Source organism: Sorex araneus, chromosome X (genome assembly GCF_027595985.1).
Source record: "Sorex araneus isolate mSorAra2 chromosome X, mSorAra2.pri, whole genome shotgun sequence".
NCBI lineage: Eukaryota > Metazoa > Chordata > Mammalia > Eulipotyphla > Soricidae > Sorex > Sorex araneus.
In genome coordinates, this window is record NC_073313.1 from 317,861,780 (window position 1) to 317,875,888 (window position 14,109).

The window sequence follows — 14,109 nt, forward strand, 5'->3', positions numbered from 1 at the left end:
AGTAGGATTTTGCAGGGCCAACTTGAAGAATTTTGCTTGTAAGTGGAGAATTGTACCTCATATCTCTTATTTAATACCTCATGCATGCCAGTAACTTTTACATTTGTATCTCTAACCTCACGTCCTTCGTTGATCTTCACCTTGGTGCCTACATGTTACTGGGATGTCTAGTAGACATCTGAAACCTAAAGCTTCAGGTGCTCAACCCTGACCTTCCCCTTCAATGTTGCTCTCATAACAACTTCATTTTTATTAGTTTTCTTTCCCAAAACTTAAGTCACTCCCAACTCCTCTCTTTTCTCCATACTCCCACCCTTGTTACAGCCACTGTTTTATCATACTCATTCAATAATTCAGAATCTTCTCATTTATTGCCCTTTCTCAACTTTTTGCAACCTGACCTCCAAGTCTTTGCTTCTGACCTTGACAGTTTATTTCCAACAAAACAACCAGTTATCTTTGAGAAAATATAGTTTTAGAAATGAAATTTTAAAACTTAAAACTATGAATTGTGTCACTTCTCCAAGAGAGTAGATCTTTAAAAGTTCTCAATGGACAAAAAATGTCTAATGTGGTAACAGATGTTAACAGAACATATTGGGGTATCATTTTACAATAGATACAAATACAGAGTCACTGGGTTGCACTTCTAAAATAATTCAATAATTCAATGTCACATGTCAACTATATCTCGATTTACAAAATGGTGTCAGAACTTGTCCAAGGACAACTTCCCACAGAGAGTTTTCATAACTTCTGTCACTGATTTCTGAATTCTTCAAGTATGACTCTCTCATGTTTAAGGTGTTGGAAAGTTCCCTTTGCACTCAGAGGAAAAGCCAGACTCATTTCCTTCTAGTCGGCTTTACAGGATCTGCTTCCTGCTCCTCTGTCACACTGTAGCTGCCTCTCACTCTTTACTCAGTGTTTCAGATAAATTGACTATAAAAGTCTACAGAAACTCGAGTAACAATTAAAACAGCATGGTACTGGAACAAAGGCAGAGCCGTAGACCAATGGAACAGGGTGGAATATCCTTACACACAACCCCAAATGTATGATCATCTAATCTTTGATAAGGGAGCAAGGGATGTGAAGTGGAGCAAGGAACGCCTCTTTAACAAATGGTGCTGGCACAACTGGACAACCACATGCAAAAAAATGGGCGTAGACCTTGACCTGACACCATGCACAAAAGTCAGATCAAAATGGATTAAAGACCTCAACATTAGACCACAAACCATAAGGTACATTGAAGACAAGGTCGGCAAAACCCTCCACGATATTGAAGATAAAGGTATCTTCAAAGGTGACACAGAACTAAGCAATCTAAAAACAGAGATCAACAAATGGGACTACATTAAACTAAAAAGCTTCTGCACCGCAAAAGATACAGTGACCAGAATCCAAAGACTATCCACAGAATGGGAAAGGATATTTACACAATACCCATCAGATAAGGGGTTGATATCAATGGTATATAAAGCACTGGTTGAACTCTACAAGAAGAAAACATCCAACCCCATCAAAAAATGGGGCGAAGAAATGAACAGAAACTTTACCAAGGAAGAAATACGAATGGCCAAAAGGCACATGAAAAAGTGCTCTGCATCACTAATCATCAGAGAGATGCAGATCAAAACAACCATGAGATACCACCTCACACCACAGAGACTAGCACACATCCAAAAGAACAAAAGCAACCGCTGTTGGAGAGGATGTGAGAGAAAGGGACCCTTCTTCACTGCTGGTGGGAATGCCGACTGGTTCAGCCCTTCTGGAAAACAATTTGGACGACTCTCAAAAAATTAGATATTGAATTCCCATTTGACCCAGCAATACCACTGCTGGGAATATATCCCAGAGAGGCAAAAAAGTACAATCGAAATGGCATCTGCACATGTATGTTCATCGCAGCACTGTTTACAATAGCCAGAATCTGGAAAAAACCCAAATGCCCCAGAACGGATGACTGGTTGAGGAAACTTTGGTACATCTATACAATGGAATACTATGCAGCTGTTAGAAAAAAGGAGGTCAAGAATTTTGTAGTTAAGTGGATGGGCATGAAAAGTTTCATGCTGAGTGAAATGAGTCAGAAAGAGAGAGACAGACATAGAAAGATTGCACTCATCTATGGTATATAGAATAACAGAGTGGGAGACTAACACCCAAGAACTGTAGAAATAAGTACCAGGAGGTTGATTCCATGGCTTCGAGGCTGGCCTCACGTTCCGGGGAAAGGTCAACTCAGAGAAGCGATCACCAACTACATTGTAGTCGAAGGCCATGTGGGGGAAGGGAGTTGCGGGCTGAATAAGGGCTAGAGACTGAGCACAGCGGCCACTCAACACCTTTATTGCAAACCACAACAGCTAATTAGAGAGAGAAAACAGAAGGGAATGCCTTGCCACAGTGGCAGGGTGGGGTGGGGGGGAGATGGGATTGGGGAGGGTGGGAGGGACACTGGGTTTACGGGTGGTGGAGAATGGGCACTGGTGAAGGGATGGGTTCCCGAACTTTGTATGAGGGAAGTATAAGCACAAAAGTTTATAAATCTGTAACTGTACCCTCATGGTGATTCATTAATTAAAAATAAATAAATAATAATAAAAAAAGTCTACAGAGATGCTTTTACTTCAGGACATTCTTAATGTCCATGTTCTCTGTCTCCAGATTTTCTTCAGTCTTGTTCAGGTTTAATTTTATTTTTGAGACACTTCAATGCCTGGCATAGAATAATACTTGAAGATTTCAGAAATCAGTGATGGAAGTTATGAAAGCTCTCTGTGGGAAGACAAAGTTTGTTAATTAAATCATTTGATTAAATGAATGATTGAAAGATTTTTTTATCATGACAATTAATAATAAAAGCTCTTTAAAGTAAGGCAAGAATAGTCTGAAGACTTTTTTTCTTTGGACACTTTCTGACTGGATTCTTTCATTTGTCTTTCCCTTAGGAAACCAACAAGAAGATAGTCCATGCAAAATACTGCAGTAAATTTGTCCATGCTCCCTGGAAAGATGGGAGCTTGGTCCATGTGTGCATAACCAAGGAAAAGTGCACGTGGTACACAGAGAGAATTCATGCAGTTCTGGCCCAGATCCAAAGGAGGTTGGTGTATTTATGAGGGTAAACGTAGTCTAGTTGTGACTGAAATTCCATAGAAATTTAGTTCTGCTTGATCTCTTGGTAAAATTCATCCAAGACAAAAATGGGCAATAAATACTAAGTCAAGGTTGCTAGCTAATGTTTGGTTAGTGGCTTTGTTGTTAATAATAAGGGGGTATGTTTGGATTTAGAGTCTAAGCTGCCTCAATGCCAGTTGCAGGAGTGATAATGAAAGTTGCACATCATCACTCCAGCCGGCTGGAGAACACTTCCTTCCATGACTTGCAGTTTTGTAGGACACAAAATTCAGATTGTCCTCTAAACTCATGTTGTAAAATATATGAATACAATGAAATTGTGTGTGTGTGTGTGTGTGTGTGTGTGTAATCAGCTAAATGTAACTTTGTGATCTCTTTGAACCCTGCTGGTTCTTAAAATCTTGTAAAGCTTGCGAGCTTAGTGTATGAATGCTGAAACGTCATCTCCAGGAGGATGATCGACCTTAAAGTTTTCACCTCCCTGAGGTCACTAAACTACTTTTAACCATGAAGATCAAATCCATTTAGGCACACCGGCTCAGAGGTCAGATAAAACTGGATTTTAATCCCCACTTTGTCATTTGCAGTGACAGTTAGTTCATGTCTTTGTGCAATAGTTTCCTCATTTGTAAGGTGGTGGAAATAGTGATGTCATTAACTAATTTGTTCTGTGGACTCTATGAGATAGTAAATCTAATCAGTTTTGATTGCTACCAAATCTGCAGGAGCCACTTGAAAAAGAAAGCCCTGTCTGTGTTTTCTGCTACCAAGTCAAACTGCAGGTGCCTGTCTCCCACTGCATTTACCCTCAAATCTCCCTGTTTCTCTCAAGATCCAGTTGTTGATGGGTTAAGCAAAATAAACAGTTATTGTGTCTGAATTTTTCTTTTCCTATTGAGAGAGGATTCTATTTCAGGTGTGGGAAAGGGGTGTTGTTTAGAAAACTTTTCACCTGGCTGCTGCCTGTTCTCCCCTGCCTTCCGCCAGGGAAAAGTGCTGCTGAGAAGTTTCCTCTCTGTTTTCTGCAAGACTGCGGACATATGGCATCTTCTCTTCACATATGTTAATAATGTTCACCTCATGAAGCTAGCTCTGCCTAGAGTTTTCCTTTGTAGGGAGTGTTTTTTTTTTTAAATCTTTTTAGTAAGATTTGATGATTTACAAAGTTGTTGATAATAGAATTGTTTCAGGCATTCAGTGTTCCGTCACCAAGAGCCTACCAACAATGTCCCCAGGTTCCCTCACCCCCTAGCCTGCTCCTCTGGGAGGCATGTAACAAATTTATTTCATATTAGTTGTTCTAATAAACCTTGACAGAATGGCAAATAAAACAAGAAAACAAATAAATAAAAAATCAATTTGTGATGATTAATTGCTGTTTTTAACTTTTCTAAATCTAGTGTTGGAAAGTTTTGCTATCCTTTAAAGGACCTTTTTTTTTTTTTTTTTGCTTTTGGGCTGGAGTGATAGCACAGTGGGTAGGGCGTTTGCCTTGTACAAGGACGACCTGGGTTTGATTCCTCCACCCCTCTCAGAGAGCCCAGCAAGCTATCCTGCAGAGCCTGGCAAACTATGCATGGTGTATTCGATATGCCAAAAACAGTAACAATGAGTCTCACAATGGAGACATTACTGGTGCCCACTCGAGCAAATTGATGAGCAACAGGATGACAGTGATACAGTGATTGCTTTTTGGGTCACACCCAGCGATACTCAGGGCTTACTCCTGGCTCTGCATTCAGGAATCACTCCTGGAAGTGCTCAGGGGACCATATGGGATGCTGGGGACAAACCCGGATCAGCTGCATGCAAAGCAAATGCCCTACCCGTTGTACCTGTGTGTGTGTGTGTGTGCGCGCGCGTGTGTGTGTGTATAAATATACATCTTACTATGCTCTTTATTTCTGTCATTTCTGACAGAAATTTTTCATTTTGTAGTAATTTTTCATTCTGATTCTTATGCTTTCTTGTGTTTTGTTACCTGTGCTATTGCTTCTTTCAGCTTATTGATCATCTTCATCATGGTGTCACTAAAGACATTGTCTGAAGATTTACTGAGTTGGTTGGTGTTATTTATGTCTTTAATAATGATATTTTCACTCATTGAACTCCATGGCTTCTATGTGTGATTTCCCCATTTGGTTTCTCTAGTATTCTTGCTGTGCTAGGGGTGTGTCTTTGTAGTTATTAGGCTGGAGGTTGCTCTCTTTCATCTCTGCACATCGTCATGAATGACAAGAAGCATAACTGTGAGCAGCATGTAATTTATTGAGTGGATCTGTGGCAGAGCCACAAAAGTGACCATGCTTCGGGAGCTGTGGTGTGGACCCTTATTATGGCACAGGTTGTGTGTGGGGGATGCTGGGACTCACCTTATAAGGAGAGACTCTGCATCACATCTGGAATAGGCACAGTGATATCAGCTGGATGGGATAGGGAAGCAGCAAGCAGAAGGTCAGGTGTAGGAAGGTTTTTAAATTGTGAATTTAATTTCTTCAAATACATCAATGACCATGGTTATTTATGTCATGTTTATTTTCTAATCTGTCTGACTAGAGGTTATCCATTCTATGGAGCCTTTCAATGAATCAGCTTTTGGTTTCACAGAGATTTTTCTCTCTATATATAGAGTTTTCTCTTTTCTTACTTTTGATTTCTATACTGTCTTTATTAGGACTGGAACAATAGCACAGAGGGTAGGGCGTTTGCTTGTGCATGGCTGATTCCTCCATCCCTCTCAGAGAGCCCGGCAAGCTACTGAGAGTATCCCGCCTGCACAGCAGAGCCTGGAAAGCTACTCATGGCGTATTCCATATGCCAAAAACAGTAACAAGAAATCTCACAATGGAGACATTACTGGTGCCTGCTCAAGCAAATCGATGAACAATGGGATGACAGTGCTACAGTGCTACTGTCTTTATTATGTCATTCTTTCTATTTGGGTTTAAGTATCTTAAAGTGGATGTTTATGTCACTGAATTGAGATCTTTTTAATAATATAAACATCAAGTTTTATAATTTATTTCTCTGATTAATAGGGTTTAAAACCACTAGTCAGAAGGCTAGTGTCAGTCTGCAGATGTGAACTATTGAAAATCTGTCTTAATTTATTTTAAAACAAGTTCATTTAATTCAACTTAAAATATTTTCTAATTCCCCCATGGTTTATTCTTTGACCAAAGGGTTATTTGAAAATGTATTGTAGGCTTTTTCCCTTCTGGAGAAGCCTGTGTTATCCTTTGAATACATACCTCTCTCTTTATCCTCATATTTCTCTAAGTAAATCCCTTCCAATAAAACTATTTACTTCACTAAATAAAGTGTTTTCATTCTCCACAAATGTATTTGTAGATTTCTCTGATAGCCTTTTAATTTTTATTTTATTTATATAGAGAAATGCCATGTGATTTTTACGTAATAATTTTTTGAGATAGGTTGTAGCCAAGAATATGATAAAAAAATCTATACATTTTTTAATTGACTCACCATGAGATACAGTTACAAATTTTCCATGTTTGAGTTTTAGTCATACAGTAATCAAACACCCATCCCTCCAACAGTGCACATTCTCTACCACCCATGTCCCCAGTATACCCCCCCCTTCCAACACTCCCCCTTCCTCTATGGCAGACAATTTCCCTTATACTCTCTCTACTTTTGGGCATTATGGTTTGCAATACAGATACTGAGAGGTTATCACATTTGGTCTTTTATCTACTTTCAACATGCATCTCCCATCCCGAACAATTCCTCTAACCATCATTGACTTAGTGATCTCTTCTGTATTCCAGCTGCCTTCTCCCCCAGCTCATGAGACAGGCTACCAACTATGGAACAATATTCCTGGTCCTTGTGTCTACTGTCCTTGGGTGTCAGTCTCATATTATGCTATTTTATATTCCACAAATGAGTGCAGTCCTTCTATATCTGACCCTCTCTTTCTGACTCATTTCACTTAGCATGATACTGTCCATAACCATCTACTTATGGGCAAATTTTATAACTCCATAATTCTAATAGCTGCATAGTATTCCATTGTCTATATGTACCAAGGTTTTTAACCAGTTGTCTGTTCTAGGGCATTCAGGTTGTTTCCATATTCTGGCAATTGTAAACAATGCTGCAATGAACATACAAGTGCAGATGTCATTTCTACCGTGCTCTTTTGAAACCTTGGGATATATTCCCAGAAGTGGTATTGCTGGGTCATATGGAAGTTCAATTTCTAGTTTTTTAAGGAATGCTCATATTGTTTTCCAAAAAAGCTGGACTAGTTGGCATTCCCACCAACAGTGAAAGAACATCCCTTTATTCCCCACACCCACACCAACACTGGTTGTTTTTGTTCTTTTGAATGTGTGCCAGTCTCTGTGGTGTGAAATGTTATCTCATTGTTGTTTTTATTTGCATCTCCCTGATGACTATCGATGTGGAGCGTTTTTTCATGTGCCTTTTGGACATTTGTGTATCTTTTTTGAGGAAGTTTCTGTTCATTTCTTCTCCCCATTTTTTGATGGGGTTGGAGGTTATTTTTTTGGGAGGGGGAGTTCTATCAGTGTTTTGTATATCCTGGATATTAGACCCGTATGTGATAAATATTGGGAAAATAATTTTTCCCATTCCCTGGGAACTCTCTGTTATTTTGGTCACTGTTTCTTTTGAGGTGCAGAAGCTTCTTAGTTTAATGTAGTCCCATTTGTTTTTATTTGTTTCCTCTTGCTTGGTCAGTGGTGTTTCATCCTTAAAGATGCTTTTAGCTTCAATAACATGGAGGGTTCTGCCTACATTTTCCTCCATGTATCTTACAGATTCAGGTCTGTTATTGAAGTTTTAATCCACTTTGATCTGGCTTTTGTGCCTGATGTTAGACAGGGGTCAGAGTTCATTCATTTTTTTTGCAGGTAGTTGTCGTTTTCCCAGCATCACTTGTTGAAGAGACTTTCCTTATTCCACTTCACATTTCTTGCCCCTTTATCAAAGATTTAGTGATAATATATTTGAGAGTCTGTGACAGAATATTCAACTCTGTTCCATTGTTCTGCAGGTTTGTTTCTATTCCAATGCCATGCTGTTTTAATTACTACTGCTTTGTCATACAGCTTGAAGTTGGGGAAGATGATGCCACCCATCTTCTTTTCCCCAAGGATTGCATTAGCTATTCGTGTGAGATTTGTTGCTCTATATGAATTTCAGGAGTGTTTCGTCTATTTCTTTGAAAAATGTCAAGGGTATCCTGAGAGGGACCACATTAAATCTGCATAGTGCTTTGGGGAGTATTGCCATTTTGATAATGTTCATACTTCCTATCCATGAGCTGAGGATGTGTCCCCACTTCCTAGTGTCCTCTTTTATTTCTTTTTTTAAAATTTTTGCTTTTATGGGTCACACCTGGTGATGCACAAGGGTCACTCCTGTCTCTGCACTCATGAATTACCCATGGTGGAGCTCAGGGGCTTATATGGGATTCTGGGAATCAAACCTGGGTTGGCTGTGTGCAAGGCAAATGCCCTATCCGCTGCACTATTGCTCCAGCTCCTTTCTAGTTTATTTCTTGAAGCAGTGTTTTGTAATTTTCCTTATGTAGGTCCTTCACTTCTTTAGTTAAGCTGATTCCAAGGTACTTTATTTTCTGAGGTACTATTGTGAACGGGATTTTTAAAAAAATCTTTCTTCTTTTTCATTATTTGTATATAAGTGAGCCAGGGACTTTAGGGTGTTGATTTTGTAAACTGCCACTTTACTATACAAACTTATTGTTTCTACTAGCTTTTTAGTAGAGTATTTAGGATTTTTTAAGTATAGTATCATATCATCCACAAGTAGTGATAGCTTGACCTCTTCCTTTCCTTTCTGTATGCCCTGGATATCTTTTTCCTTGCCTAACTGCTATGGCCAGAACTTCCAGTACTATATTAAATAGGAGTGACAAGAGTGGGCAACCTTGTCCTGTCCCCAATCTTAGAGAGAAGGCTTTTAGTTCCTCCCCATTGAGAATGATGCTTGCTGTGGGTTTGTGGTAGATGGCTTTGAGTATATTGAGGAAAGTTCCTTCAATGCCCATTTTGCTGAAAGTTTTCATCATAAATTGGTGCTGGATCTTGTCAACTTCTTTCTCTACATCTATTGGTATGATCATATGGTTTTATCTTTTTTTATCGATATGATAAATTATGTTGATTGACTTGAATGTTAAACCATCCTTGCATCCTCAGGATGCATTCTACTTGGTCATGATATTTTCTTTTTGATGAGTCGTTGGATTCTGTTTATTAGGATTTTGTTGAAGATTTTTGCATCTATGTTCATCAGGGATATTGGCCTGTAATTCTCTTTCTTTGTGGTACCTCTGTCTGCTTTTGGTATCAGGATGATATTTACTTCATAAAAATTGTTTGAAAGTGTTTCTGATTCTTCAGTTTCCTGGAAGAGCTTGAAAAGGATTGGGAATAAGCAAGCCCTCTTTAAAGATTTGGAAGAATTCATTAGTGAATCCATTTGGGCCAGGACTTTTGTTTTTCGGGGAGACTTTATTACCATTCAGTTTCCTTGGTGGTTATAGGTCTGTTCAGATACACCAGGTCTTCTTGGTTCAACCTCAGGAGGCTATAGGAATCCAGGAATTTATCCATTTCCTCGAGGTTTTCTTGTTTCTCAGAGTAAAGCTTCTCAAAGTAATCTCTGAGGATCCTTTGAATATCTGTAGTTTCTATTTTGATGTTCCCCTTTTCATTTCTGATTTGGTTTATTAGGGTTTTCTCTCTCCCTTTCTCTTTTAGTCTTGCTAGAGGTTTATCAATCTTGTTTATTTTCCCAAAGAACCAGCTCTTGGTTTTATTGATCTTTTGAATCATTTTATGGGCTTTCATCTCATTAATTTCTGCTCTTAGTTTTATTATTTCCTTCCTCCTGCCTGGGTTGGGCTGCTTCTGTTGGTCATTCTCCAAGATCATAAGCTGTGAGGTCAGGTTACTTATGTGGTGTTACTCTTTCTTACTGAGGAATGCTTGTAGAGCTCTAAACTTTCCTCTTAACATAGCTTTTGCCGTGTCCCATAAATTCTGGTAACTGGTGTCCTCATTTTCATTTGTTTCCGGGAATCTTTTGATTTTTCTCTTTGATTTCCTTTCTAAGTCACTGGTTGTTTAGTAGTGAGCTGTTTAATTTCTTGGTGTTTGATTTGATTTTCTGTTTGTGTGTGTGATTCATTTTGATTTTTAGCACATCATGGTCTGAGAAGATCGTTGATGCATGTCTATCTTCTTAATTTTATGGAGGTATGTTTTATGGCCCAGCATGTGGTCTATCTTGGAGAATGTCCCATGCACATTGAGAAGAATGTGTATTCAGCTTTCTGAGGATGAAGTGTCCTATATATCCACTAAGCCCCTGTCTTCCATTTCTTCTCTCATAAAGTATTTCCATGCTAAGCTTGAGTCTGGTTGATCTACCGAGAAGTGACAAAGCAGTGTTGAAATCTCCAACTAGTATTGTGCTGCTATTGATGTCTTTCTTCAAGGCTGTGAGTAGTTGTTTTAAATGTTTTACAGGTCCTTCATTAGGTGCATATACATCTAGGAGTGTGAGTTCTTCCTGATGTTCAGATCCCTTGATCAATAAGAAATGACCTTCACTGTCTCTTGTGGTCTTCTTCAATCTGAAATCAATGTGGTCTGATACAGAATGGCCACCCCAGCTTCTTTGAGGGAGTTATTTTCCTGTAGAATTGTTTTCCAGCCTTTGACTTTGAATCTGTGTTTGTTCTGACTGGTCAGATATGTTTCTTGCAGACAGCAGAATGTTAGGTACAATTTTCTGATCCATCCTGCCACTTTGTGTCTTTTAATTGGTGTGTTTAGCCCATTGATGTTGAGAGAGATTTTTTTTTTTTTGCTTTTTGGGTCACACCCAGCGATGCTCAGGGGTTACTCCTGGCTTTTGCACTCAGGAATTACTCCTGGCAGTGCTTGGGGGACCATATGGGATGCCGGGGATCGAACCCGGGTCGGCCGCGTGCAAGGCAAACGCCCTACCCGCTGTGCTATCGCTCCGGCCCCGAGAGAGATTATTGTTATGATGTTTTGTTCCATTTTTTCGCTGAAGTTTGCTGTGTTTGAGGGGCTTATTTTCTTTTAATGTAACCCACTTAGTTCTTCTTTTAACCATGGTTTTGAGTCTATAAAGTTCCTGAATTGTTGTTTGTCTGTGAAACTTTATGTTGTTCCTTCTGATATGAATGAGAGTCTAGCTGGGTAAAGTATTCTGGGTGAGGCGTTTATTTCATTGAGTTTTGTCACTATATTCCATCAGTGTATTTTGGCCCTGAGGATTTCATCAGATAAGTCAGCTGTAAATCTTAAGGATTTTTTTTATAGGCAATTTCTTTCTTTTATCTTGCTGCTTTCAGAATTTTGTCTCTGTCTATGGTTTTCATCATTCTCACCAGGATGTGTCTTGGAGTATTTTTATTTGGATTTATTCCACCTGGTACCCTTCAGGCCTCCTGAATCTGGTCGCATGTGCTCTTCAGCTCTAGGAATGTCTTAGCAAAGATGTCTTTGACAGTCTCTTCTTCGTCAGGGTTTTCTTCCTGTCCCTCTGGAACTCAAATGATTCTTATGTTTATCCCTCTTGACTTCATCCCAATTTTCTCTCATAAAGTATTTCCATGTTGGTTCATTTTGAGTTTTTTTTCTATTTTCTGCTGTTGTCTAGAGATTCTCTGCACTTCATCTTGGAGCTCACTGATTCTGTCCTCAGCAGCTGTTACTCTGTTGCTGAGGCCTTTTACTGAGGTTTTTCAATTCACTGACCAGGTTTTCCAGATCTGTCATTTCTGTTTGTAATTTGCCACATATCTGCTCTCAAATCCCCTTGTATTTTATTGGTGGTGCGTTCCAGTGTTTCTTTTAGCTCCCTAGGCATCCTCAGTAGCTCCCTTCTAAATTCCTCATGAGAGAGATTACCTAGCGCTTCATTACTGCTTGGGTCTTCAGGACTAGTTTTGATGGGCTTCTGCGTTGCTTTGCTACTGTGACCTGTGCTGTTTAGACTTTCACACACACAGTTACTGTTGTGTTTTTGGTGTAATATTAATTGAGGTGGGGCTAATGAATTGATGGCCTAATGTGTTTTTGGTGATCAGGCTGCCATAGTGAAAGTTCCACCTAAGAAGATAATTTATGCTTCTTATGGGATATGGAGGGGGAGTATAACTCACGGCTGCATTAGCAGCCAAAGCTCTGGACACCACCCTATCAGGCCTGTACCTGAATAGGGGGATATCAAGTGAGTCCTTGAACGTTGGCTGCTATTGGCGCAGCCTGCCTGGATTCCTGTCCCTCAGAGTTCTGGGCCTAAAAACCGGCTCTACCAGAGCCTTGGCCAAGTAGCTCCGGACAGCACTCCTACCAGGTTAAATCTATAAATTCTTATTTTGGAGAGAGAATGTACTAAAAGCTTATCAAGTCTTGCTGTTTGATATTATTATTTTTCATATTATTACCAATTTTTTGTTTTACAAATATCTGAGAGAAAATATTAAAATTTCCTACTGTAGTTTTGGATTCTTCCATTTTTCCTTTCAGTTACATAATTTTTTTCTTTAGTTATTTTGAGTTCTATTAACAGGTTCACAAACATTTAGGATTACTATATCATGATAAGTTGACTCATTATTATGAGGAAATATTTCTCTAAATCTCTAATATTAATCTTGTTCTAATATCCACTTTATCTTGTAAAATATAGCCCCTCCTGCTTAACTTTTGACTATTGTTTTGTTTTGGTTTTTAGGCCACACCTATAAGTGCTCAGGGCTTACTCCTGGTGCTGTGCTCAGGAAAGGGGTGCCAGGGACTGAACATGTCAGCTGCATGCAAGGCAAACTCTGCCTGCTGAACTATGCTTAGCTCCTTACTTTTGATTCTTGTCTATTTGTATGTCTTCTCTTTTTTCTATCTTTTATCCTACCTGTGTTAGATTTATGTTTAAATAGGTTTCTTTAATTAGTCTCAAGATCATCTGTGTTTAATGTGATTTTTTAAATTGTTTGGATTTAAATCTAAGATACTGATATTTGTATTCTATTTGTCCCTCCAGCCTTGTTTCTTATTTTAAGCTCCTCTACTTTTTTGCGTTTAAATACTTTTTACGATGCCACTTTATCTACCCTACTGTTTCATCAGGGGCTGGAGGTAGGAAACAGTAGGTAGGGCGTGTGCCTTGCATGTGGCCAACTCAGGTTCGATTCCTCCATCCCTCTCGGAGAGCCTGGCAAGCTACCGAGAGTATCTCGCCCCCACGGCAGAGCCAGGCAAGCTACCCATGGCGTATTCGATATGCCAAAAACAGTAACAACAGGTCTCACAATGGAGAAGTTACTGGTGCCCGCTCCAGCAAATCGATGAGCAACAGGATGACAGTGACAGTGACTGTTTTATCAGCTCTCTTCACCTAGTATGGAAGCCACTGAGTATATCCCTGCACCAAGTGCTTCTCCCCTAGCACTGCTTGTGTGGCCATGGTGGCCACTGAGCCACTGTCAGGCCCTCACAACCCAGATTGACTAGCCCCAGGAGCTCTATCGGGTGTGGCCCCTAGTAAAGGAGAAGACTCTTACAACTTTCATTTCCCTTTTCACCTTTGATGTACTACAATTTACTTTCATGTCCACTATCAACTATCCATATGTGAAAACAGATTTAAAATATAAAACGATTTATCCAAATAAGTCAGGACCAGAGTAATAGTACAGTGGGTTAGGCACTTGCCTTGAAGGCAGCTGAACCAGGTTCAATCCCCACAAATCCCATGTGGTCTCCTGAGCACTGCCAGGCGTGATTCCTGAGTGCAGAACCAGGAGTAATCACTGAGCATTGCCAGGTATAGCTCAAAAACAAAATATTAAAAAATGCATAAACATTTAAAATTAATTTGGTATTTTTTCTTTTTAATAAATTC

The 14,109-nt window shown here is 39.4% G+C and overlaps 1 protein-coding gene across 1 annotated transcript in view; it reads left to right on the top strand.

Annotated features, from left to right (window-relative positions):
- VWA3B (von Willebrand factor A domain containing 3B) overlaps nucleotides 1-14,109 on the top strand; it is a 198,031-nt gene that overhangs the window by 76,748 nt on the left and 107,174 nt on the right. Inside the window, 1 exon segment of the mRNA XM_055121327.1 lies at nucleotides 2,961-3,115. Coding sequence (XP_054977302.1) covers nucleotides 2,961-3,115 — 155 coding nt within the window.